Raw genomic sequence first — 27241 nt, forward strand, 5'->3', positions numbered from 1 at the left:
TCTCAATAGTTCTAGTAAAACTCCAAGAACTGAATCTCACACTGACTTTGGTTACCAGCCCATCCCTGATCCATTGTGACCAGGAAAGTAGATGGTCAGCTACATATCTATTCAAGAGGCTGCTGAAGTATCAGGTGAAATTGTGTCTATGGATGTGCTTTGTCAACTGTAGAGCATGGTACACATATAAGGTGGTCTTGAGTCTGGCCTTTAGGTACACGGAAAAGATACTCCCATTGCCCCATGTAAACTGCATGAATTCAGAGTGTGGAAGAAATGGTTCCCCAAAAGCAAATTAGGATATTCTTACTACACAGAGGTTAGATGCTCCTCTTGCAGCAATAATAGAAGTGCTTACGAGGAGGAACAGGTGGAACCCAGCCATCTCCTTGAGTTTCCCTCTTTCTCTTAATTTTTTCTTACAGTGATGCCACCTTAAACCCACCCAAAGAAATTGTGACTCCATTGGTCTGAGGTAGATCCCAGAAGTTGTATTTTTACAAAGTTCTTTCAGGTGGTTCTGCAAGGCAGAGTATCTTAGAAACTACCAGTTAGTCCAACAGACAGCCTTCTTATACTTCTCTGCCCCATACCCAAATCAAAAATGAGTACATGTGGAGTGCTGGGTGATTAAATCAGGGTCATTTTTTTATGTAAAGGAGTTAAAAAGAAAGGATTGACCTTATGTTTTGGGACTACAGAGAGGAAAATGTAAATTAATGAATCTGTTACAGAGCCCATTCTCCCACCAGCCTCTAATCCTGGACAAAGAGGAGGGAAATAGAAGTGGGTCCTATCCAACAAGATGTTGGGCTGTAAGCAGGCCCACCAGGCTCTTCCTCAAGCAGTTACTCATTAACCTTCATGCTCTGAGGGCAGAATCAGTCACTGAGCAGACAGTTGCTGAGGCCTGGCTCTGCCTTAGGAAAGGTGTTTAGCATCATCTCAGCATGGGATTGGACAGGAAAGGCCAGGGACTGGAGAGGACACAATACCAGCTGGAGGAACTGGACGTCAGTTAAAAATTGATTTTAGTAGTTCCCATTGTAGCTCAGGGGAAATTGTGTCTATGGATGCTATGGATGTGCTTTGTAAACTGTAAAGCACAGCACACAGATAAAGCAGTCTTGAGTCTGGCTTTTAGGAACCCGATCAGTATCCATGAGGGTGCGGGTTTGATCCCTGGCCTCACTCGGTAGGTTAAGGATCCAGTGTTGCTGAGAGCTGTGGTGTAGCTCGCAGATGCAGCTTGGATAGCACGTTGCTGTGGCTGTGGTGTAGGATGGCAGCTCTGATTTAACCCCTAGCCTGGGAACTTCCATATGCCACAGGTGTGGCCCTAAAAAGAAAAAAAAAAAAAATTTAACCCCCTGCCAGTGGTTGCTTAGCTGTGAGAATTCAGGATAAGCTGGAGTTTGATTAACTGCAAAGGTGGAGGGGGATGGGCAGGACCAGTCAAGTTGTCCAGTCCCATCCTCTGTAACTAATCATAAGACACTGACCAATTTACTACTATTTATTATTATTTTTCATATCTCTATCATTTCTCTTGTATGCTCTTCGAAGGCTGGAGTCCTACCTCATCCTGTTTCCTGTTCCCAGCACCTAGACCAGTACCTTTTAGGTGACAGTTTCTCAAATAGTTTGCTAATAGGGATTTTATAGTGCTGCAAAAAGTTTCTCAAAGCTCTTGAAAAGCAGAAAAGCAGAACTGACCCTACCTGGAGTCTCTGGAGCTTTGGAAAGACAGCAGGGTGTGGGATGAATAGCCTGAGAACACCATCTGAAAATTGCTGTCAGAATGTGGGGCCAGCATGGCGCCTGGCATATAGCAGATACACAGAGGTTCACAAAATTAATGAGGTCTACAGTGGACCAGAGAAGGGGACCAGTGCCTGATATGCTGTCAGGTTTTCGTGACCTCAGGAATCAATCAAACAACCCCCCAGGAATAGCCATACCTCCCAGCATGATTGCCCAGAAGAAAGGACAGCTCTAAATTCAGGTCTCAAAAGCCAAACAAAAAGAAATAGTATGACCCTGGCCCTTTAATGAAGAAGAGTCTAATGAGAAAAGAAACATGGTAACGGTACAGGCCAAATAAACTGTTCCTGCTCTGTAAAAAGAATGATGACAGCATAATTTGTAATAACTCACATTTCTTGAACATCCAGTACCATGCACGTGTAATATACAAGCATTATGGAACATTGTGAGATTAAACAAAATCTTACAGCAACCCTGTGATTGTCCACCTTTATAGACCTCGGGACAATTAAGAAACTTGCCCAAAGTTCCCCAGCTCATAAGAGGAGGGGCAAGATTTGAACTCAGACCTGCATGACTCTAGAACCTACATAGGAACCCCCACAGTGTCTCTCTAAGGTGACAAATGTTTTCTGTGCCATTTGTGAATGAGTCAGATCTCTTCCTGGCCTCTCCCTCTGCTGAGGAAGGAGTCTGGGCTGGTGATCCCCTCGTTCAGTTCCAAACGAGCACTATACCCCAGGGCTCAGCCTCTCTCAGAGGTGGCTCCCAAACTCCAGGGGCCCTGAGTGATTCCTGGAGTTTGGGAGCTGCTTCCTGAGAGGCTGAGCCCTGGAGTGCAATCAAGATAAGGAAGGCTCTCATGGTCATGGCTAGAGTCTAGAATCAAGTACCATGCAAAGGTTTTTGGGGCAGATGAAAGGAGGGCAGAAGGCAAAGGCTCTTTGGGGATCCAGGGAATACCTGAGCCAGAGTTCTTGAAGGTCTTCTCTTTCCCCAAGAGTCTCTAAGACCAGAGTTTTCAAACCTCACTGGAGCCAGGCCAGGGCAGAGGGAATCTCCACCCCCATCCCAGGGCACAGGGCCATATGGGAAGGAAGGACTCAGAATGGAATTGAGACAAAGGAGGACAGGGATAGGGAAAGAGACATACATCTAGATGAAGACCCAGTCACAGTGGCAGCTTTCCTGCAGCCACCTGCCTGGTTGAGATGGAAACGCTGATTCCAGCTCCAGCCCCCAGACAGGCTAAGAATATCCCAGAAAAGCAACAGCCACCACCCCCGCCCTTCTTGATCTGTTCCTACATCTGGAGTGCTATGCTGGGCTCCAGCAGGGGCAGGGAGGAAACAGAGACGCTTGTGGCTTGAGGTTGGGGGTGAAAGGGAGGAGGCAGAAAAGGGGCTTGATGGAAGCAGGAGAAGGTGAACTAAGAAATAAAGCTATTGGAGAGTGCTGGAAGGATTGAGCAGAGAGAACTGTTCTCAGGGGTAACAAAGGGGGGTGAAAACAGGAGCCAGAGAGCTAGGGAGAGAAGATCCAGGGGTGAGGATGCAAGAGGTCTGGCATCAGTAACCTTGAAGGGAGACCAAGGTTTTATTAAGGAAGCAGAGCTTAGGGCAAGAAAAAGAGCCCCAGGCTCATGCTTGTCCTCCCCTGACCCTTCATCCCAGGCCCTCCAGCATCTCAGCATTGGTCCTTTCTCTTCCTGTCCCAGGGCACTAGTTCCCCAACTGTGCTTATCAATCCTATTCTCTTTTTAAAAACCTATATTTGGGCTCCTCAATTAAGTCCTCCTAGCCAGAGGCTTGCTGGAAAGGGAAAGGCATGAGAACGTGGGGTCTCCCTCCTGGTAGCTAGCAGCACCTCCTTGTCAAGTTCACCTCTTCTCTCTGCTCAGCCCCTTTCCCCACTCCCCCCTGTTGCCCAGGGAGATATTCTGCTCCCTCCACTGCCTCCCCACCCCAGCTTCCTGGGATAAGGTCTTCCAGGGAAGGAGGGCTGGGGCATATCCTTTCCCTTTGGACTCCTCAGGAGCTGAGACCCTGGGGTGGGAGTACTGGATCAGCAAAGCGGGGTAGCAGGGTCCAGGCATTCAGATGCCCAGGCTGAGTCTCCACTCTGGCTATGTTAAGAATCTGCATTGTCATCAGCCCCTTTTTAGGCGCCCCTTGGAGACATGGGGTGCAATGACCTTGGGTTCTAGGACCTCCAATCTTGATGTGTACTGGGGAGACCTTGGAACTTGGCCATCTTGGCATCCTGTCCCATGTCTTACCATCTTTCAGGGGCCCCCTAAAGCTTGGAGGAACCCAAGGAGGTTTACATTGCTGAAAACCTGAGCACCCCTCCCCTTCATCTCTCGGGTAGAACTGCAGAAGGGCAGATCTCACACCCATGCTGTGCACACAAGACTGAGCCCATCAGGCAGAAACAGATTAGGGAGAACCAGACAGAGCCAGAGCCAGAAAGTGAAACAGATTCATAGGACAGATTTTTATTTAGAATCAGAATCGTAAAACTAGAAGAGGCTTTAGGCATCATTTTTAAAATCTAGTTCCCAAGATAATATCTTATGCCTCTAATATTCATTTTTTGTCTGATAATAAAAATACATAGAATTCCTGCATTTTAGTATGAAGAAAGGGAGGCCCAGAAAGCTAAAATGACATACAATTTATAAGCTGTGGACTAGAACTGCCTCCTACCATCTAGACTATGGTCTTTCAGAAAAAAAAAGATAAAAATAGCCAAAGGGCAGAAGAATCTGAGCAGCGTTGCCTGGGAATATTCCCTTAAAGATGGGGCTCATGTGCCCAGGGGAGTCAGTGAAGGGTTCATCTCTAAGGTGAAGTTCGCGGAGATCCTCATCAGTAAGGCCATGTTCCTGCCCAAGTGAAAACCCTGGTTTAGTCCCTCCAGTTCTTGGTCTATGCCTGCAGTACTTGCCTTAAAGAACCTTCAGGAATAACCTGGACAGGGCACCATTCTAGGTAACCTACAGAGTGATGGAGACAGACAAGGAGCCTGGCCTTAGGGGGTTTCTCACCTAAGGGAGTTTAACACAGCCAGCACTGTCCCAGAGGAGCCTGTAGTTCCATGGGAAATGAACAGGTGAGAAGCTACATGCAAATATTAATACAGATAAATGAATCACTTACAGAATATATACCCTAAATATAACCCAACCAGAAGAGTACACTTGCAGATGTGGGTGGAAAGCTATTCTCCTTCCCTAAAGCCCACCTTCTCATGAAGTCTTCCTGGTTTCACTGTGCTTATCCCCCTTGTAGAGACATAACCTCCCTCCCTCTCTTCTCCCTTAATGCTGCCGGGTTTTTTATAACAGAATGCTTTTTTTTTTTTTTTTTTTTTTTGCTTTTGCACTCATGACATATGGAGGTTCCCAGGCTAGGGGTTGAATAGGAGCTACAGCTGCCGGACTACACCACAGCCACAGCAACGCAGGATCCCAGCCACGTCTGTGACCTATGCCACGGCTCACAGCAACACCAGACCCTTAACCCACTGAGCAAGGCCGGGAATCAAACCCTCAACCTCATTTGTTCCTAATCGGGTTTGTTTCCACTGCGCCATGACAGGAACTCCAGCAATGCTGTCATTCTTTGTGGATTTGTTTTTATTATGTTGTCTGCTTGTCCGTTAAAATTCCATCCATATTCATCTTGTACATCTTGGACTGGCAATTCGGAGCCCAGCTCTTAACCAGGTTGTTTCCCTAGATACTCCTGGGCAAAAGAGATTAGAAAGATTGATACCAGAAAAGGCATCAGGTCCCTTGCGATCAGTCCAGAAAAACTTCTTGGAGGAGATGGAATTTCAAGAGCTTAATGAAGACAGCATGGTGGTCTGAGGGAGGGTCCTGGAGTAGTTATAGGAGCTCAGAGATTCAAGAGGGATCACCTGACTAAGAGAGTGGTGAGCATGTGAGCCAAAGAGAAAGGGTCTGAGGCAGGACAAATGGAGAGTGAGAAGGGAAAGTAAAATCATTTAAGGTACATTTTAAGGCTTGGGACCCTGAAGCAGAGGAGGCAACTCTCCATCCTAAGAGGACAACAGGATGTCACTGCTGGACCTGGAGTGGGGAAATCATGGTGGTGACATCTGTGGCTGCTACATAGGGTCTTGTCCTGAATGACACCAGCAATAGGCCTTATGTCAATGAGGGACTGCTGGGAGCAGAGCTGGGAGGACCCACGTGCCATTCAGATCCACGTGCCTGGTGTTTCTGCCAGCATAATTCAGTCTCTGTGGGCCCTGTCCTTAACTACTGGTGAACCGACTGTTCCTTGGGTGGCAGATAAAGGCTGACTCAGAAGGCCTTGTAGGAGGAATGGAACCAATTACAGAAACTGAAAAGAGGGAACATTTTTCTGCAACTATGGGGAGAATGAGGGGCTGGGCAGGTCACCTTGGACTATGAGAATAAAGATCAGATGTAGGGGAGCAGAAGAGACACCCCCCCCCCCGGAGAAAGTACAAATGGGCACTGAGTCAGGGAGAGGGTACAAGTTGGCCTGTGTATAGTACTGTATGGTGGGTATGGGGTATCACTATAGCCAGACCACAGGCCCCCTTATGTGGGAGGCCTATGGGACAGCTGAGAAAAGCTGGTGCCTCTGATGGAAGCCCAAGAGGATTCTGTAATAGCCTATCTGGAATGAACTAGGCACACACCTGCATATATAACAACCTCGACAAGCAGTGGATCCTTGGAGTTGTGTTAATGGTCTGTGAGGAGCATGGAGGCAACTCCAGGACCAATTCTGAGGATTTTGCTGAATCCATTGGCAAAGGTTTCTTTCCCCATCTCAAGGGCCCGCTGAGGAAGCTGGAAGACTCCTGTGTTGGGGATCCACAGAGAGCAGGCCAGGAGAAGGGCGAACACAGTCCCAGAAGGCAGATAGAACAGGCCTGCTGAGCTCAGGACCTTCAGATAAAGCCCAGAGAGTACCAAATCCAAGGCAAAGGCCTTATGGGTGCCAAGGAAGGAACAGACAGACCCAGAGAGAAATGGGCAAGACACAGCATAAGAGCATGTAGCTGGGAGCGGAGACAGCCAGGACTTGAATGGCAGGGAGCATATAACAGTGAAAACCCATCTCAGCTTGGGCAGATCAGTATCCAGCATTTCCCCAGGGACCTACCACCTAATACTCACCCAAGTGTGGAATCAGGAGGTGTTGGGTGGGGAGGGAGAGGAGGACAGAGTACAAGAACAGCCACCCAGGGACCTGAGCTCAGGGCCTCTCATCACAGATTCAACTGCAGAGAATCAGGTTGGCAAACGGTGGCTGTGGGGACATATCCGAGGGTCTTGCCACCCCCAGAGTAAAGGCCCCCAAGGGGACAGGTTATGACCTTCAGGAAGGCCAGCCTAGCCAGCACCCCATCTCAGGCAGAGCAGAAATATGCCTGCTGCAGTCCTCCCCACTAGCCTCGGCAGGGGGAAGGGAGGGAAGGAGAGCTAAGAGGGAATGGACTGACTGCAAGATTGGAAGAGCCTGTGCAGTGAGACCCAGCTGGGCCCCGGGCTCCCTGATGAAAGCACTCACTGACCACACTGCCCCCTACACACAATCAAAAGGAAGGAGAGTCTGTTCCCATGGCATCTCTGCTATTGCCATCCGGTGCATTAAAACAAGTTGACTCGGCCCTAGGACCTGGAGCGGGAGGTGGAAGCAGCTCCCCACCTACCAACTTCGACTCAGAAGGGGACCTCGAACCAGCCACCTCCTCCTCCTTTCCCCTTTCTAGTGAAGGGAAAGGACCTGAGACAGAGGAGGGGGGGATGGGTGGGGCCTGATTGGCATGCGAGATTCTATTGGTCAGAGGAGATGCCGGTTAGGAGGGCACCTCGGTCGAGGATTGGCTGCGCGAGGAGGGGCGCGGCTCGGCAAAGACCGGGCCAAGGGGTGGGGCTGACGCTGCAGCTGGCGCAGCTCAGACTCTGAGCCGCCGCCGCCGAACCGCCGAGCAGCCACCTTCCACTGCCTGTTCCCGCGCCCGGGCCGGGGCTAGGCCCCCACCGCCGGGTCCCCGGGGGCTGCAGCAGCGGCGGCGGCGGCGGCGGCGGCGGCAGCAGCTCCGCCCGCGGTTCCCGCCGGGGCCCGGGCGCCGGCCCCGCTCTGCAGGATGGGCACGGTGCTGTCTCTTTCCCCCGCCTCCTCGGCCAAGGGCCGGAGGCCCGGCGGGCTGCCGGAGGAGAAGAAGAAGGCGCCGCCCGCTGGGGACGAGGCGCTTGGGGGCTACGGGGCGCCGCCAGTGGGCAAGGGCGGCAAAGGCGAGAGCCGACTCAAGCGGCCGTCGGTACTCATCTCGGCCCTCACCTGGAAGCGCCTGGTAGCCGCATCTGCCAAAAAGAAGAAAGGCAGCAAGAAGGTGACGCCCAAGCCAGCGTCCACCGGCCCCGACCCACTGGTCCAGCAACGCAACCGCGAGAACCTTCTCCGCAAGGGTCGGGACCCTCCCGACGGCGGCGGCGCAGCCAAGCCCCTGGCGGTGCCTGTGCCCACCGTGCCCACGACCGCTGCCACTTGCGAGCCGCCGTCAGGGGGCAGCGCCGCCGCACCACAGCCTGGTTCGGGCGGAGGGAAGCCGCCGCCGCCGCCGCCCCCAGCCCCGCAGGCAGCGCCGCCGGTACCTGGCGGCTCGCCGCGGAGGGTCATCGTGCAGGCTTCCACCGGCGAGCTGCTGCGCTGCCTGGGCGACTTCGTGTGCCGACGCTGCTACCGTCTCAAGGAGCTGAGCCCGGGCGAGCTGGTGGGCTGGTTCCGCGGAGTGGACCGCTCGCTGCTGCTGCAGGGCTGGCAAGACCAGGCCTTCATTACGCCCGCCAACCTGGTGTTCGTGTACCTGCTGTGCCGGGAGTCGCTGCGCGGGGATGAGCTGGCGTCGGCCGCCGAGCTGCAGGCCGCCTTCCTCACCTGTCTCTACCTCGCCTACTCCTACATGGGCAACGAGATCTCCTACCCGCTCAAGCCCTTCCTCGTGGAGCCCGACAAGGAGCGCTTCTGGCAACGCTGCCTGCGCCTCATCCAGCGGCTCAGCCCGCAGATGCTGCGGCTCAATGCCGACCCCCACTTTTTCACGCAGGTCTTCCAAGACCTCAAGAACGAGGGCGAGGCCGCCGCCGGCTCCGGGGGTCCACCCAGCGGGGAGCGCCCGCGGCCCCCTCCTCCTCCTCAGCTGCCAGGGACAGCTGCGCGACTGGAGCCAAGCACTGGACTATGAACCTGGACCGCTAGGGAAACCCAAGGGCCGCCCCGCTTTCCGCCCCAGCCCCTGACACACACTCGGAGCCCCCCGGGACCATCAAGCCGCCGCCGCTGTTACAGCCGGTTCTAGCCGTGGCCCGAGAAGGAGCCGCCCCTGCCCCGCAGGGGAAGGTGGAGGCCAGGATGCCGGAGCCGCGGCGTCTGGATTTGTTGGGCTCAGGGTGGGGGTAGGGGGTGAGCGCGGGAGGGGACCCCCAACGTAACCCTTTCTATCTTCGTCCCCATCTCTTCAATTCTGCCCAGGTGTCCGCCTCCCCTTCTGTGTGTGACTGTAAGAAATGGGATTTGCCCATTTCTTCATCTCCTGTATCTTCACCTTCCCTCTCGCCTTTCCATCTCCATCCCTGCCTTTACAGTTTCTGTTCCTTGGGTGTATTTCCGTCTGGATCTTACCCCCTACATGACTATCTCTCATTACCCCGTTTGTCTTTCTGCACCTGTGTCACCACCTCCGTTCTCTTTTTCCTCGCTCCTGGTATTTGTCACCATTTCCTCTCCTGTCTGCCTTCCCCCCATCTGCTTGTGTCAGCTTGCATTTCTTCCCCCGACTGAGCCCCCCTTACTCTTCTCTCCGGACCAAAGGGAACATTATTTCTTAATTTGGATCGGCTGAGGTGGTGCCGCGAGAAACTGCAGCCCCAGGAGCCCAGACAAACCACCAGGATGGTCCTTCGCCCCACCCCCACCGCCTCTCCCTACCTTTTCCAACGTGTTGCATGCCGGGAGTTGGGGGGGAGGGGGATGCCAGCTTCAGGAGGCTGAGGTTTGGGAAAAAAAATCAATCTAGGAGGTCACCCTGGCAGCGGCGGCGGCGCCTCAGTGGAAGGGTGGGAGGAGACAGAAAACTCTTCTTACTCTGAGGGAGGGGCACCCTTCTTCCTTATCCTTAGATGTACCCCCCTTTTAATTTATTTGGTGGTTTCAGAGGGAGGGGGGAGGGGTGGGGTGGGCCGGGAGCTGTCTGAGGTGCTGATCTGAGGTCGGACCGGAATTCTCCCGGGAGGGTACCAGGGACTGGTTTGGACCTGGTGCCATATCCAAGGTGCCAATGTTGAGGGCCGACGGTGCGGGCCGCGTTGTCTGTCTGTCCGTCTGTCCCGGAGAGAACTATAAAGCGCTGGAAGCGCCTGCAGATGTTTTTGCGCCGGCCTTTTTTTGGGCCCTGGGAGGGAGGGAGTGGGAGTGGAACTGTCACAGGCAGGGCAGAAGGGCCGCCATGGACCTAGTGCAGAAGGTCAAGTCCCTAAGGTTTTGCTTCCCCTCCTCTCGCTGGCTTCCATTTTACAGAGGGTAAAGTGAGGGAGTCAAGGCCTGGTGGTAAAGTTGAATTCCTGCCTTCCACTGACACCCCCCCCCCCCAATTTTCATCTTGTCTGACCTATCTACTCATTAATGCCCAGGCCTTTTAGAGAATAAGTGATATGGACAGCAGAAGTTGTTTCCTTTTACAGAGCGGTTCGTTGAGGTAGCCCCAGCTAGTTATTGCTGCTTTTCTCTTCCTCCTCCATCTCTCCCTGCCATACATCCTATCTAGAGTCAGGTCAGGCCTAAGTCTGCCTTCATTCTCCAGTGGGGCCTGAAAGCCACACTTAGCCCCATACAATTTTCCCCACCCATGGAGCTGCTACAAGGCTGCTTCAGTCACACATCCACCTGGGGCAGCTTTGGGAGGCCCATCCCTACTTAAGACTCAGACACTGGTCCTTCATTCCAGGGAGGCTAGGACACAGGCAGCCTGTGAGACAGGAGCCATTTTGGGGGGTTGAAAGAAGAAAAGCTATTTGAGATTCCTCTTTTGTCACCGTTGCTTTCTTAACCACATAGCTAAGAGCCCCATTCACTATTTCATTGGTCCAAGGAGGCCTGGCTCCAGTAGAGCACTGAGCCTGGTCGCCACGGAGACCTCGGAGGCTCTGGAGAGAGAACCCAGAGAGGCCTGTAAAGAAAAGGCCCGCGTCCGCTGTCCGTGGTGCTGACGGGCGCGCTGGGACAGGGAGAGGGCTTGAAGGAGCAAGAGGCGTTGCAGACTCGGCCTCAATTAGGTTTTCCGGGTAATTTAGGAGTAGGGTGTAATCCGTTCTGGTGGCGAGTTACAGGAGTCTGGACCCCAAACCCAGAAATACCGGCTCCTACTTGCTCTCATAGGAGGACAGACCTCGACTTTCCCCTGCCTGGCCCCAGCGCCCTTTCACCCGGCTTGGAGCCGGAAATCCCCAGTCCAGATTTGTGAATCGAGTTCCCGGGGCGAGGGGGCGGGAGAGGTGGGGAGAGCTGGCGGAAGGGAAGGCGGGAGCAGCCGCCCATTGGCTGGAATTTGGCGCAGTCAGCGAGGTGCCGTCATCTCTCTGGGTTTGGGAGGAGTGAGGGAGGAGCACTTGGGTCACCCGTGGCTGTCGCCATAGTAACCAGACTGAGCGGGCAGGGCCATCTTTCCACTCTCCCACCTCTGTCGGGCGGTGGAGGAAAACAATCCTGGTCCACCTTATTTGCAACTAGTTAGTGAGACTACTTGATTGGAATTTCTGCCTTAGACGAGCCTAACGGGGATGGGAAAGAGATCTGATAGCCTACAGATAGATCTGAGACCCCCAAACATTCTGCCCTTAGGGGCCCGCTAGATACTGCCCCTGAACTTATAAACACAGCACCCTTCCAGTTGCTGCACTCACTCGGGTGCACAGCGCCACACCCACCTCAAAGAACCTGTGGTTTGGCACTTGGAGACCTAGAATGAGAAAAAAAAGCCTCAGTGCAGGGTGTCAAATTAAATCTCACTTTCCTTACCATGCCCCAAGGCATGAGACACTGCCATAATCCGATTAGGAGGTGAGGGACTGGAGGAGGATCAGCATGAATACAAGGAAGAATTAGCCGCCTGGGTCAAACTTGGTCAGACTCCTGTTTTTTCAGGGAAGGGGGGGTTAAATGGAGAAAGGCTCAGAATAACCTTCTGAGAAGGCAAGATGAGAGGGGAGTAAATGCAGAAATAGAGTGAAGTCCCTTTATTGCCTAGAAGCGAACCTCTGGGAAGGTGTCCAGGCTGAGGTGGGAGTGATGAAGAGGACCCAGAGCTCTAGAGTGAACCCAGCACAGGAGAGGGATGGACTGAGGAAAGAATGGAGATGGAGGATACAGACAGAAACCCAGCTGGAGCCATGACTCAGCACTTCCCCTCAGCAAAGGGCCTGAGGTGACTCTCCCATGGGGCAGCAGAGAGGAGAAGGGAGCAGGAAAGCAGATGGGCAAGTAAATAGTGATCTGACCATTTGCATGATACATGCTGAAACATCTATTGATATACGACACATTTTAACCTAGAAGCAGGTACATATGCACTTATAGTGATGAAATTTCATTCAGTTATAACACAGACACATCTCTACTCACCTTCCTTGCCCCTCTTCCTGGAGCAGAGGACATCCTGTCCTGAGAGATATGCTTGCCTGTCCCTGGAATACCCTGGCACTTATTAGGAAAGGAGAAGTAAAAAAAAATTTGCAGACATGTGGAGGGGTGTGTGTGTATGTGTGTGTGTATGTGAGAGAGAGATGGTTGTCAAGGTAACTGCTTTGCCTGCCAAGCAGGGTGCCCAGCAACCAGAGCATCTGGCAGTATCCAAGGGGACATCCTGTGGCCTCTACCCACTGAGACTCTGCCTCAGGCACCCAGATGGGCATCTCTGGAAGATTTCTACAACAGAGGCTGCCAAAGCAGCCCCTCTGAGCATGCCACCATGACCAGGGACATCTGGCAACCAAGGAGAGGCCTGACCTTCATGTGCCCCACTTAAGTGCTCCTTTTCACCCTCTTATACATTGTAAGCAATATTTGCCACAAATGCCCTCAAGACAGCCAGGGTTAAACTTTAAAGACCTTTATTAAGACCATGACCTTTCCTCTCAGCACCTTGCCAGACATCCAACAAGAAGGTCATCTATAACCACACAGGTTAGGTGTGTAAATGACGGATAGAAAAATTGCTTTAGTTCTGTGTGATGAAAGATTGGGTATAAGACAGATAAACTGCAGGGCACAGTCTCAGGATTCACCTTCCTTTGACCTGAGTTTGATATATTGATGAGGTTTTTAGAAGATAGATCTTTTTCACTTGCAGGCTCGCTGGCTGACTTTTCACTCCTCAGCCCCGACTTCCTATTTTTTCAGCATTCAGGCTTAACCTCTCAATGTCTGGCTTAAAATTCTCCCAGTTCAGTTTGGGCTTTCACGGCATTTCTTTCTCCTTAGATCCTCCTCACTATTTCTTTAGCGAAGTCTCTTTCTACTTGGTGATATTGCCCACAGTAGTTACTCAGTTTTTACATGTCCCCCCCAACCTCCGCCTTTTTTTTTTTTACTCTTTGGTCATAGTCTCCTGTGACTGACATCTATCTACCTTCAAGCCCATAAATCATAAAATTAGTCTGTGTGTGTGTGTGTATATATATATGGAGGGGTGATGATAAACAATGTAAATAGGAAAAGAGATGTTACTTTCTACATTTTACTCCTTAAAAAATAGTTTACACTTTATACCAGAAAAACACAGACTATCAAGAAAAGCAGGGAGTTCCCCTGTGGCTCAGCAGGTTATGAACCTGACTAGTATCCATGAGGATGTGGGTTCTATCCCTGACCTCGCTCAGTGGTTTAAGGATCCGGCATTGCTGGAGGTCCCATAGGGGATCAGTGGAACCGAATTTGACTAGCATCCATGAGGATGCAGTTTTGACCCCTGGCCTCTCTCACTGGGTTAAAGATCTGGCGTTGCCATGAACTGTGGTGTAGGTTGCAGACCTGGCTTGGATCTGGCATTGCTGTGGCTGTGGCATAGGCCGGCAGCTGTAGATCCAATTCAACCCCTAGCCTAGGAACTTCCATATGCTGCAGGTGTGGCCTAAAAAAAAAAAAAAAAAAAAAAAAATAGGAAAGATGTCGTGGTGGAAAACTTGCTCTACCAGATATTAAAATTTATTATAGAACTAAAGCAGCTAAAACATAAGGCACTGAAAACAAGAATAGACATATCAATAAGCAGAATAGATAATCCAAAGCTCAACTGCAGCATACATGGGAACTTAACATATGACAAAGGCATCACTTCAAATCCACTGGGAAAAGATGGATTAGTTAGTAAATGGTTTTGGGACAACTGGGAATTCATTTATATGATGAAAAAAAGGTCAATCCTTCCTCATTCTTTACCCTCCAGATAAGTTCCAAATTGATTTTTAAAATACAAAGGAAAAAAAACTAAAAAAAAACTTAGACAAGAGAAAAATTGAAAGTATCTATTAGAAATTTAAATGCACATACTTTTCTACTCCAGAGTTTCAATTTCTAGTACTGACCCTAGAGAAATACTTAAATATGTGTACAAAGATTTTTTTGTATTATTGTTTAGAGAGAGATAAAATGGAATCAACCTAAAATATCCACTAGTAGGTTAGAAGTTTAAAACACGTTTGATATATTCAAATTACTGAATACCACAGTATGCAGATTAAAAGAATGGACTGGGGAGTTCCCGTCGTGGTGCAGCGGAAATGAATCTGACTAGGAACCATGAGGTTGCCGGTTAGATCCCTGGCCTTGCTCAGTGGGTTAAGGATCCACAGTTGCCGTGAGCTGTGGTGTAGTTTGCAGACCTTAGATCTGGCATTGCTGTGGCTGTGGTGTAGGCCAGCAGCTATAGCTCCGATGAGACCCCTAGTCTGGGAACCTCCATATGCCATGGGTGTGGCCCTGAAAAGACAAAAAACAAAAAGAAAAGAAAAGAAAAATGCATTGGATAGTAGGTACTGACATGAAAGATATCCAAAACATGCAGTATCAGTAGAAATTGCATAACGATATACACAGTACTATATCATTTATGCAAAAGCAAAACAAATCAAACTTTAATTTCTCTGTGTGTGTGTATAATAGAAGCTTAAGAAAGATACATATCACTCTTAATCTGTGACTTCTGGGAAGGAACTGGGATTGATGTTGTCTAAGAGATTTTCACCTTATCTGTGGAGTTTAATTTTTTTACATTAAGAATGTATTGGTATATTATTTGCATAATTAGAAAATAGGAATGTGACTAGTCAAATACTAAATAAAATACTTGAAGCAAATGTGGGTTTATTATTATTACTGCATTTTGGGTTGGGTGGAGAACATTTTTTTAGCGCTAGAGAGATCTTAAAGAAAAAGATTGATTCATCTGATGCCGTTGAAACTTTTGAATGTTAGAGAAATTGAGAAAAAGAACAATCACAAACAAGATTGAGAGTGTATGTACAACACAATAAATTTTCAATAGAAAAATAAAACTGTGAAGAGGTAATTCAAACCATTGTTTACACAAACAATGTAAATGATCAATAAACACATAGGAAGATACCAGACTTTGTTATTGACCAAAGAAATTCAAGTCAAAACAGCAGTGGGATATTGCATCTCTTACACTGACAAAGGTTATAAAAATGAACAGTTTCAACCATGACAAAAACATGGGGAAATGTGACCTTTTCCAGCACTGTTGTAGACATATATGTTAGCCCAGTCTTTTTGGAGAGCCTCTTGACTATGCATCAAAATGTAAAAGGCAGTATTCTCTTTGTCCCAACTACATTTCCAGAAATTTGCCCTAAGGAGCTAAGTGAGAAAGGACCTAAGACGAGGATACTTATTATAACGTTGTTTATAATAATAAAAAATTGAATGCCTCAGTAGGAGATTAAGTAAATTGTGGTAAATCAGTATTCATTGGGATATTATGGACCATTTAAATGATACAGTAATTTACATTAAAAATGACCATGACAGGAGTTCCCGTCGTGGCGCAGTGGTTAATGAATCCGACTAGGAACCATGGGGTTGCGGGTTCGGTCCCTGCCCTTGCTCAGTGGGTTAACGATCCGGCGTTGCCGTGAGCTGTGGTGTAGGCTGCAGACAAGGCTCGGATCCTGCGTTGCTGTGGCTCTGGCGTAGGCCGGTGGCTACAGCTCCGATTCAACCCCTAGCCTGGGAACTTCCATATGCGGCAGGAGCGGCCCAAGAAATAGCAACAACAACAACAACAAAAGACAAAAAGACAAAAGACACACACACACACAAAAAAAATGACCATGACAAAGTGAAAATAGTAGGTTAAAAGCAATATAATGTGGTCCCATTTGTGTAAACAGCTGTCCTCTTCCTGTCATTCAGATCTCAACTTAACAGCCACCTCTTCCTGATAACTTCATCTCAGCCCGCCCCATAGTCACCCTTCATCTTATGCCCCTGATTGATTTCTTCATGACGATTGTCCCTGCCTGATAATTTTTTGTTATTTATTTTGTATCAGGTCAATAAAAGGTCTATTTTGTTTACTGCTCGATTCCCTGTTCCTGGCAGTAGGCAGTCAATAGATATATATTGAATTAGTGTGTGTGTGTGTGTGTGTGTGTGTGTGTGTGTGTGAGACAGAAAGCTTTAGGATATTTATTAAAGTGTTAATGGTTATTCGAAGTAGAGGGAATTTAAATGATTAGTTTTACCCTCTTCTGAGTTTTTTAGTTAATTACAATGAATTGTACTATTGTTATTACCTAAATAGAAGAAGAAGAAAAGATAAAGAAAGAAAAAGAGAGAAATAAAGAAGAGGCGTTCCTGTCATGGTTCAGTGGTTAACGAATCTGACTGGGAACCATGAGGTTTCGGGTTCAATCCCCGGCCTTGCTCAATGGGTTAAAGATCCAGCATTGCCATGAACTGTGGTGTAGATTGCAGATGCGGCTCGGATCCCGCGTTGCTGTGGCTATGACGTAGGCCTGGTGGCTACAGCTTCTATTGACCCCTAGCCTGGCAACCTCCATATGCTGCAGGAGCGGCCCTAGAAAAGGGGGGAAAAAAGACAAAAGAAAAAAGAAAAAAAAGAAAAGAAAGAAAGAAGAAAAAGTTAAAGGAAGGAGGGAAGAGGGAAATAGTGAGGCTAGGCAGTTCTGGAAAATGAGAGACACACATTCCTAGACCTGCCCTCCTCCCCTTTCATATATCTCCAAAGTGTCTTCACTGCTTTCCTCCTCCTCAAGCTATTTCCAAATCCCTAGGGTTTAAGAATGTCCCTTGCTGGACAAGAGAAGTGAGACACCTGTCTATTCCAGTGGGCATGTGTGTGTGTACACATACAGCACATGTAAACTACACACACACCCACACACCCAGAGCATGGGTGCCCACATACACACTCTTACAAGAATTCATCCAACACCCTTTAAAGAACACTTATCCATTTTTGCGTAAATGCCAAAGGAGACCCATTGTCCCTTATTCAAATAATAAAGCTAGGGGGAAGTTCCCTCTTCACATTAACTAATTCATATTTTTTTCTTAAACAGTAAGAATTAGCCAAGTCCCTGACACTTAGTCGATCTCAATAAATGGATAATGGATCAATGAACTAAAATAGTGACAGTGTGCATGTTTGTCTTTTGGTTCTCAATAAGTATGCAACTAAATATATATTTTTAGGACACAAGTGTGGTAGCTAACTTCTCCCAGATGTTTGCAATTTCTCTTCTCTTTCTGAATGTTCTTATTTTGTGCTGGGTTTGGAGATTAGGTTTTGTTTGGTTTTGAATTTTGTCCTGGTACTTTTATAATGTCTTTATTTCATTCTTCAATTTATTTTGGAATTTACTTTTGTATGTGGTGAGCAGTAGAGCTATAACTGTTTCCCCAAACGAACAGCAGGTTGCACAAACCTTTGAACAGTCTTCTTTTTCTTGCAGTGAATACCATCTCGATCTTTATGAAATTCTCACCTATACATGTGTCTGTTTCAAGGCTCTACTGGGTTCCTTTGATATACCTGACTATTTCTGTGCCAAACAGCACTCTTTTTTTTTTTTTTGGTCTTTTCTAGGGCTGCACCCACAGCATTTGGAGGTTTCCTGTCTAGGGGTCGAATCGGAGCCATAGCTTCTGGCCTACATCACAGCCACAGTAATGCCAGATCTGGGCCACATCTTGCAGCAATGCTGGATCCTTTAACCCACTGAATGAGGCCAGGGATCGAACGTGCGTCCTTACGGATAATAGATGGATTCTTAACCTGCTGAGCTACAATGGGAACTCCCAAACCATGCCTTTAATAACTGTAGATCTGCAGTATGCTCATTGTTCTTTTGCTAAAACTGCTTGGCTAGTCTTAAACACATAATCCAGAAGAACTTCAGAGCCATAAAATTCCTTTAGGACTTGGATTGGGACCGTATACTTTTGTTGATTTGACATCTTGCAATATTGAGTCATTCCACTCAGGAACATGCTAAGTGTTCCATTTATTCAGGTCTTCTATTATGTTCCTTAGTGAAAACTTATAGGTTTTTTTTCCCATTTAGATATTTCCCATGTTTTTCATTAGGTATACTTGGGAACGTATTTTTTATTGCTCTTATAAATCTGCCATTCCCAATTCTTTTCCTTATTTCTACACTGTTATGGAAAATCCATATGTTTGTATATGTTAATCTTGTATCTTCCCGGATATACTAATTTCATTAGTTCTAACTGATTTCCAGTTGAATTTCTGGGATATTCTAGGTAGGCAGTCATATTGTCTGCAAACAAGGACATTTGAAAATCTTCCTTTCCACTATGTGAATATAGCAATACCTTTTTTTGTCTTATTGTGTTGACTAGGATCTCCAATAGAATGTTCAGTGGTAGCAATGATAACAAATGATAACAACGTTGGAAGGGATAAAAAAGATATTGCCTTGTCCCTGACTTGCAGGAATTCATCTCCTTTCTCACCAACTGCTGTTTTGTCTTTTAAAACTGAAGATTCTGTTTTGTAGTAGGTCATCTCAAAGCATCTTTTGGAAGTTGATAAAACTTTAATCAAAATCATTATTCAAAGATGTCCTGCTATGGCGCAGTGGGTTAAGAATCCCACTGAAGCTGCCCCAGTCATTGCGGAGGTGTAGGTTTGATCCTGGCACAGTGGGTTAAAGTATCTGGTGTAGGTATTGCAGCGGTGGCATAAGTTGCAGCTGAGGCTCAGAGTCAGTCCCTGGCCTGGGAACCTCCATGTGCTGTGGGTGCAGACATGAAAAAGAATAATAATGATCATTATTATTATTCAAATTGCTTGTTCTGTGTGGAACACCAACTGATCCATGTGGCCTACATGGTCCTGGGCAGGTGCAATTTGGAGGTAGAGGACAGGGTGGCTGAATGTCCTTCTGGGACACTCCTTTCTCCTCTCTGACATTTAAAGGCAGGGTGATGGCCGACATACAGAACAACAGACTAGGAGTCAGATGTTTGAGTCTCTACCATTTACTAGATGTTGATCTAAGACAGTTATTCAGCTTTTCTGAATTTCAGTTTTCTTGTCCATCAGATGGAAATAGGAATCTCAGACTTGTGGTGTCTTATCAAATGGCTGTCATGAGAATGACAATATTATTTTTGTTGGGATAACAACCATTGCTATGGTAGTTAGCTCTGTTAATAAATATTGACAGAGGGATTAAGGGACCAAGACAGAGTCCAGAATGGGACCCTCAGCTGCTCTGACCGACTCTGCAGGCCCCTGAGGCAGTAGGGAGCCCAAGAAGCCTGGGCCTCCCATGAGAAATCTGTGACTTGGTGACATGTGTTTACTCCTGGCTGCCAGGTCTTGGCCCCAGGGGGACCCATGTGTCTCTCTCTGGAATGCCAGCCAGGGGACTTGCTTCAGCTGCTGGTGCGTAGATACTGTGTCAGCCTGGCTCAACCCAACAGCATTCCTGAATCTCAGCCTCTGGGCCAGGAGGCCAGGCCTCTCTTGGGATTCCCCACTCCAGAGATCCCCCTGCCCCAGTAGAAAAGAATAGCTGAACCTGCCTCCACAACTCACCTGCTTTGTAGTAAAGGGTGGGGAAAGATTCATCATGGGAGCATCTTAGGACACCAGGCATAAAGAATCTTCAAACTGTGAGGACATGAAACAGCAGGAACCAGAGTGTGCCAATTCCTATGCTACCATTCATGCTCCATGTAGTGGAAATATGCTGAGATTTGCAGCAAATCTGGGCCTGGCTGTTCCCTCATTGTGATGGGACTTTTAGACTTTTTTCCCCTCATCTGTCATATAGGAGTTAAAGAGATTGCTGTATCTGGTAAAATCACATATATGGATGTGCTTTGTAAATTGCAAAGCGTGGTACACATATACGGTGGTACTGAATCTGGCCCACAGGCATGTGGTTACAGACGTGGCCACACAGACGTAAATACAGGAAGAACCTAGAACCTGTCTCTTCGCCGCTATGTGTCAAAGGTAGAAAATCAAGGAGAAGAGTAGAAAACCAAGGGGAATTGGAAAGGTGATCATAGGAAAGAAAAATGAGGTCCAGAGGTTACCATCACTGCCTGGGACCCTTCCCCACTTTTCCCTCTCATCCCCCTATCTAGTGTCACCCCAGATCTCTCCATATTGTAGGGTACAAAAGGACAGCCCTGCCTGGAGCCTCCTTGACAACTTCCTGCTGTGTTGCTCAGCAACTTGACCTTCTCTTCCAGAAAAAGGAACCCAGGTTCTGGTCTTCCAGCCTCCTTCAACTACTTCCTCTTCCCCCAGCCTCACACATTCAAGGAAGGAGCTCTGACTCATGGAAGGAGAAGTTGAGGGATTAGATTGAGAGAGGTGGTTTGAGCTCCCGGGGCAGGTCTCTGTCCTGGGTTGGCCGATGCTGGGGGTATGGCAGTTACGGAGCAGCCGTCTGTACTGAATTCTTTGGGCACATGCTCTGCCCTTGTAGCAGTCTAACAAGGTGGGTGTAATCAATGTCTCCATTTTGCAGATGAGGCCACTGAGGCTCAGAGAGAACAAGTAGCCTTCTCATTCCCACAGGAAGTAGGCAGAGTTTTGTTTGAATCCGTGTCCCTCTGGCTTCCCTCTACTCCATCATGCCATTTGAGATAAATGCAAGAGTCACACTGGCCACAAGGCTTCTCAAATTTATTTCTCACTCTGTTATTTGTCTGGGACCCAGATGAGTACTGGAATTGGGAATGCCCTGGGGTTGGGCTGAGGTTTGAGGAAATAGTCCTGTCACTTCCTAGGCCTCTCAAAATCTCGAATCTGCTCATTCCTCAATGAGAGATGATAAAGAGAATAAGGAAACTGAGCTGCTAGAGTTTGAATCACCTTGCTTCCATCTAGCAGCACTGTGACTCCAAACAACTTATTTAATATTTTGTGCCTCAATTTTCCTCATCTATAGAATGGGAATAATTCTAGATCCATTTCCAAAGGGTCATGAGGATTAAATGAATGCAAATCTCTTTAAATAGTGCCTGGCACCTGTGTTCAATGAGTGTTAGCCCTTATTATTTTTACTTCTAGGATGCTTTAGCATATAAAGCTCTTTCACTTCTTTAGTGGTTAAGAGAACTTATTGCCTCTGAAGTCAGACTGAATTCAGATTCTGAGCTGCCCTTTCTCAACATGTGACATTGTACTTAACCGCTCTGTACCTCAGTTTTCTCATTATAAACTGGGAAGAATCACCATGTCTATTTCAGAGGATTCTTGTAAGGATTAAATGTGATTGAGTATTAATTACAGTAATGTTAGTTGCTGTAACAAGAAAACTTCCAAATTAAATGTAATAGTTCAATGCATGTTGATGTGTGATTTCTCTCCACTTAATGTTTTAGGGACAAGATCCTTTCATAATGTAGCTCGAACATCTCTTAGGAACTAGTTGTCTTCTAAATCCAGATGACAAAAAGGAAATGAGAGGGTATGGAGAAGGCACACCCACTTCTAAATGCCTTGGCCTGGGAGCAATATATACTGTCATTTCTGTTCATATGCTGTTGGCAAAAACAAGGCTCCTACCAAGATGCAAGGAGGGCTAGAAAATTAATCCCTGGCTGGGTGGTTGCTTCCCAGTGACATCTCTGCTACATGAATTAAGAAGCATGCAACTTGGAGTGAGGGGTAGAGCTAGTTGTGTCTGCCACATTGAGAGGAAATATTGGGATGTTATTAAATGTTTTAAGAGTGACAAGCATGTTAAGTGTTATTGCTAATATTATTATTATTTAATCTACACTCTAAGAAAATCACGTATCTTAACAGTATAATATATTCCCAAAGTCATACATATGGTAATTAGCTGAAATCCCATAATTTTAAATTTGGTACAACCTCCAGTTACCATAAAAAAAGAGGGAGAATGCACTGGGTATAGGAGGCTGACCCATGTGATAGTTGTGGCCACATAACCAGTCAAGAGGCTGGTTCTTGGTGAAGCTCCCCAGATGGGTGACTGGCCTGGAATGTCAATGTTCCAGTGGAGGTAAACATTCAAGTTCCTTCACAGAGCACATGGAGGGTATCAAATTGGGATTAGAAGGGAAAAGGCAGGTGCCTGCTTTATTTGGGGTTGTTTTGTTTTTCTAATAATAGAAAACATTGATGCATGTACAAAGGTACTTATATAATCATTTATTCTTTCAACCCTATGAGGTAGGTTCTGTTATTATCATATTCATTTTATGGATGGAGTAATTGAGGCACAAAGAAGTAAAGTGACTTGTTTGAGGTCACACAGCTAGTAAATGACAGAGCCAGCACTCAAACCCAGCAAGTTCATCCCCAGAGCCCTTGCACTTAACCCTCATGCTATATCACCTTTCACTTACAAAGAAAGGAAGGGAAGAAATAGCAAACAGGATCCAGTGGGAGGGAATTCTCAGAAACAGAAAAAGTCACAGTCAATGGGACATCGGGCCACTTGCCTGTGGACACAAGAGCCACCATCCCAGGACAGAGGAGGGTCAAGGGGAAATCTCACTGACCAAACTGAGGGAGGAATTCCACCGAAGTCAAGTTGCCATCAGACCCTCAGCCCCACCCCAGAGTACAGATATCCACTCAAAAGTTGTAGGAACAGTTAGGAAAGTGAAGGCTTGCAAAAGACAACGGGGCAACAAAACAACCTAATTCATTCTTTTTTTATCAGACAGGGGCCCTAACTAACTGAAGACACTTGTAAGAAAGGCCATCGATTTGTCCATTTAAGCAGTCATCTTCTGCTATGAGTAGACAGTTAGATGGAGTACACCTGCAGTGAGTGGGCCGTGAGTGGTCACATCCACATGAGGAAAAAGCTTTCCAGGAAGGCCAAGTGGGAGTGGATCTGTTGTGATGGGTCAGGACTTGAGCCCTGGGGTCACAGGCTGGGCCAGTCACTTAACTTCTCCAAGCCACAGTTTCCTCATCTGAAAGTGGAGGTGACCATCCCTACTTGGCAAGGTTATGGCCAGGTCAAAGGAGGGACCACAGGCATTAGCATAGGACAGAGCCTGCATAGAGTCAGGTGCAGTGAATGGTAGGGCACATTTTTATTATCATGTAGCAGGTCTACTTGATATGAGTTATAAAAAAGTTTGCTCAGTGGGTTAACGATCCGGCGTTGCTGGGAGCTGTGGTGTAGGTTGCAGACGCGGCTCGGATCCTGCGTAGCTGTGGCTCTGGCGTAGGCCGGTGGCTACAGCTCCGATTGGACCCCTAGCCTGGGAACCTCCATATGCCGCAGGAGTGGCCCTAGAAATGGCAAAAATACAAAAAAAAAAAAAAAAAAAAAAACAAGTTGGAGTGCATTTTAAAGACATGTGAAGGAAAAATGAAGGCCAGAAAAGCAGAAAGCTCTGAGAAAAGTACATCACATCACAGCAACCCATTCTGAGGTCTGTCTGTGGCCACATGAGCTACTGCATGCGAAGCTGCTTTGTAGTCCTCAGTGTCCTGGGTGGCCTCAGTGCTCTGTGGCTATGCAAGTCTTGGGCAGTGTGGACGTGGATGTCCTCACACAGCATGCTGGGTGGACTTCTGATTCCATCTGCAAGTGAAGGCAAGTGGATCTTGGTCACACGGAGCACACGTTACTTTAGAATACTTGCGTCACTGTCATCCTGGGAGGCGGGGGAGTGATCCCACAAACACGGTGACCACGCCACTTGGAACTATGGAGAAACTATTCAGAGCACTGGGAAAAGGCCTAGGAGAGGAACCAGAGGACTCTGATCTTAGAATAGGCCCTGAGGCTTTGGCCAAGTCTCTTAACTTCTTGAGCTTTGGTTTAATTACCCTCCAAGTGGAAAAAGAAACCCCTGCTGTATCTTTTCCCTGAACTTGGAGGAACTCGATAAAACAATGGATGTGAAAGTGTTTTATGGAGTTCTTGTGTGGCTCAGTGGGTTAAGAACCCAACATAATGTCCATGAGGATGCGGGTTCGATCTTTGGCCTTGCTCAGCGGCTTAAGGATCCCACGTCGCTGTGACTGTGGCATCGGCCTGCAGCTGTAGCTCTGATTCGACCCCTAGCTGGGGAACTTCCCTATGCCACAGGTGTGACTGTAAAAAATTAAAATTAAAAAAAATTGTAAAGTCTATAATGGTGGGGAGAGGGGGTGTGGGAGAGTGAGCCATATTTTCACAAGTGACATGAAGGAAGAGACAGAGAAAAGGCTCAAAACTTCAGAGAATTCAAGAGGGACTGGACCCTGGATTGGGAGAGAGAAGCAATGGTGGGATCAATACCTTGGAGAGCCAAGGACCAAGGGCTTCAGGGTCAATGAGGATGGGCCTGGATCATCAGGAAGCAGAGTGTGGTAAGAGTGTGGCCTCCACAGGGTTTGGGTGGAGTAGAGTCATCCCAAGACTACAGTAAATGGAATCCTAGAATTATCTGGAAGTCAAGTTGCCAAGCTGGTTTGGAGTACTCAGGTTTTCTAATGCCCCATCCTATATCTTAGCTTCCCAAGTTGGCTCTTTGTGCAGGAAAGAACAGAGGGGCAGAGGGAGCTTTAAGGATGTGATATCATAGATAAGAAGAAACCCTAATCTAACAACACTTCCCAACAATGCCTGAAATCCCTCCTTTACCAACTCACTCATAGGACTTCAAGAGTCTCAAGGTCGAAGTCACCTAGTCCACCTCCTTTCTCAACCTCCCAAAGAAGGGTCCACTGAACACTCCAGTGACAGAGCACTCCCTCCTCATCTGACATGGTCTGTGGCAGAGTCTATTCCTTAGATCAAATTGACATATCTGTCTCACTCTGGCTTTCTACCATGTGTCCCAGTGCATGCATCCAGGTGCTTTGCCACAGGATAGTGCTTTGAAAAATTGAGGACAGCTTCCGTGCCTCTTCCCCCACTATGACTTTCCAGACCACGGTGGTTTTCCAGCATTCTTTCTCTCCACTTCCTGGATCTACTCTGTTGTCCATTTGGTCTCCTGAAAGTGTGCATTATGCTGGGGGAAGGGTCATCACAGCAAGTGGATCGTTTCCTTCATCCTAGGTGCCATAGCTGCATCAATGCACCCTCAGATCCCAGGGGTTTTCTGCATTCCCCCTACAGGCTCCCAGGTAATGCTGTGTTGACTAATTTATCCATAGGCTCTACTGTGCCCTGCCCGTCCCACATCTTGAGCTCTGGGTTTGAAAGATCTGAGGGTAGGACCTCACATTCCTTGCTAGGAATTTTCATCTTTTTACATTCAACCCATAGTTCTTAGCAGCCCGAATCTTTCTGGAACCCAGTTATGTCTCCCTAATGTATTCTCCCCCCACCCCAAGCTTCTGCACCCTGCAAAGAGGCCCTTTGCCTCTCCCTCCAAGTCCTTGAGGCTCTCACCAGGCTGGACTCTCCCCTGGCCATCTGCTCCCTGGAATACATGATCCAGCCCTCCCACGCCATGAAGTCTAAAGGGCATATCAACATGGAACATGCTGATGCCAGAATGTTAAGGGACTAAAGCAGGGTACCATTCCATTCTAAAGGGCATAGAGAAGAAGGAGATAATGACAAGGAGTTATAAATAGTGGCTTCTGGGTAATGAGACTGTAGGTGACTTTTCCCCATGTTTCGTTACCTGCTCCACGCAACTAATATTTAATGGAGTCCTTATTGTGTATTTTCCAAATTTTCTATGCTGAGTGTGTTATTTGGAAAAATAGAAAAATAAAGTGAATATGCAAAAAATAAAGACTCTTCACCTAGGTGGACCTTGATTTCATTCCTTTGGAAGGGGCATACAGACTCTCCATGCACTTAACTGTCCAGTCTCCCATCTGCATTTCCCTTCCTGCCCACAGGACACCAGGAAACCTCTTCAGTTTCCTGGTGGGAGCCCAGGCATTCTCCCAGCGAGGAACCTTTGGTCCAGGAAGAGATGTGGCCCTGGGAAAGAAACACTCAGACCACGGGGACAGGGGTGCAAGGGGCTTGCCTTGGTGTGCAGCTCTGAGTTCCGGCTATCATTTCAGGTACCTTTCCCAGTACTGTTTCCATCTAAGAGAACGTGTTTTAGGCAGTTTTCCTGCCAATAGGTTTTGTCAAAGAAGTGGAGAAAGCATAAGAGCCGTGGCCCCCAGTGGGCACAGAATTAAGAAGGGCCTAGGTGGTGAGGAAAATGGCCTGGGCAGGATGACACACCTGACACACTTCCTGGACCTCTTGAGACCGGACCTTGGATGCAGGGCTAGGGTTCCCTCCTTTCGCCCTCCTCCAAAAGTTGGCCTGGGGGTGTCTGGCCTTTGGTGGGTCCCCTGTTTAGCTGCAAACCAGGCTTTGGCTTACCCTCCTCCAACCAGCAGAGGGCGCGTGCCACCCACGAGAAGGCGATTGCAGCCGCAAGCCGGGGAGGGGCGCGGCAGGGGCAGAAAGGGAGCTCTCTTTCTGAAAATGAGGAGAAAAGATAGCGCTGAAGATAGAGGGGAGGGGCAGTTTGTGACTGAGAGTGAGAGAGAAAGTCTGAGCGGGGGCAGGATGGGGAGGGGAGGGGCGAGGAGGTGGGGAAGGGGATGAAATGGAATGACTGAGGAAAGATTGAGATGGAGTGAAAATGATACAAGGCAGGAGAAGGTTGGGATGAGGTAAGGACCAGGAAGAAGGATGGGTGAGATGGGGGAAGGTGGGATGCCGGCGCTCTGGCGGGAGGAAAGTTGGGATGGGGTGGGGTGAAGAGGCAAGTGGAAGGCTGGGTGAGGTTGGCTGGGGCCGACTGCCAGGTGGAGGGTGGGCTGCAGCAGGGCCTTTCCCTCGTGGGCCGAGCCCTCTCACTAGCGGGTCTGCCCTCCCCTCCGAGCCTGCCTGTCATTCTCTCCAGCTCTTCCTTGGCAGGTCTTTTTG

The 27241-nt window shown here is 48.1% G+C and overlaps 1 protein-coding gene and 1 long non-coding RNA gene across 2 annotated transcripts in view; both read left to right on the top strand.

Annotated features, from left to right (window-relative positions):
• Positions 1-26359, top strand: part of LOC102162937 — a 51313-nt gene extending 24954 nt beyond the window's left edge. Inside the window, exon 3 of the long non-coding RNA XR_002339116.1 lies at positions 26206-26359. This is a non-coding gene — a long non-coding RNA (uncharacterized LOC102162937). The remainder of the gene's footprint in view (positions 1-26205) is intronic.
• On the top strand, positions 7736-13531 carry CDK5R2 (cyclin dependent kinase 5 regulatory subunit 2). The gene has a single exon (XM_021075291.1). The coding sequence runs from the start codon at positions 7924-7926 to the stop codon at positions 9019-9021; it is 1098 nt and encodes a 365-aa protein (XP_020930950.1). The 5' UTR covers positions 7736-7923; the 3' UTR covers positions 9022-13531.

Source organism: Sus scrofa, chromosome 15 (assembly GCF_000003025.6).
Source record: "Sus scrofa isolate TJ Tabasco breed Duroc chromosome 15, Sscrofa11.1, whole genome shotgun sequence".
NCBI classification, from domain to species: Eukaryota; Metazoa; Chordata; class Mammalia; order Artiodactyla; family Suidae; genus Sus; species Sus scrofa.

Bases quoted from the DNA above. Each gene is read 5' to 3' on its own strand.
- CDK5R2 (XM_021075291.1), top strand. From the start codon at position 7,924: ATGGGCACGGTGCTGTCTCTTTCCCCCGCCTCCTCGGCCAAGGGCCGG.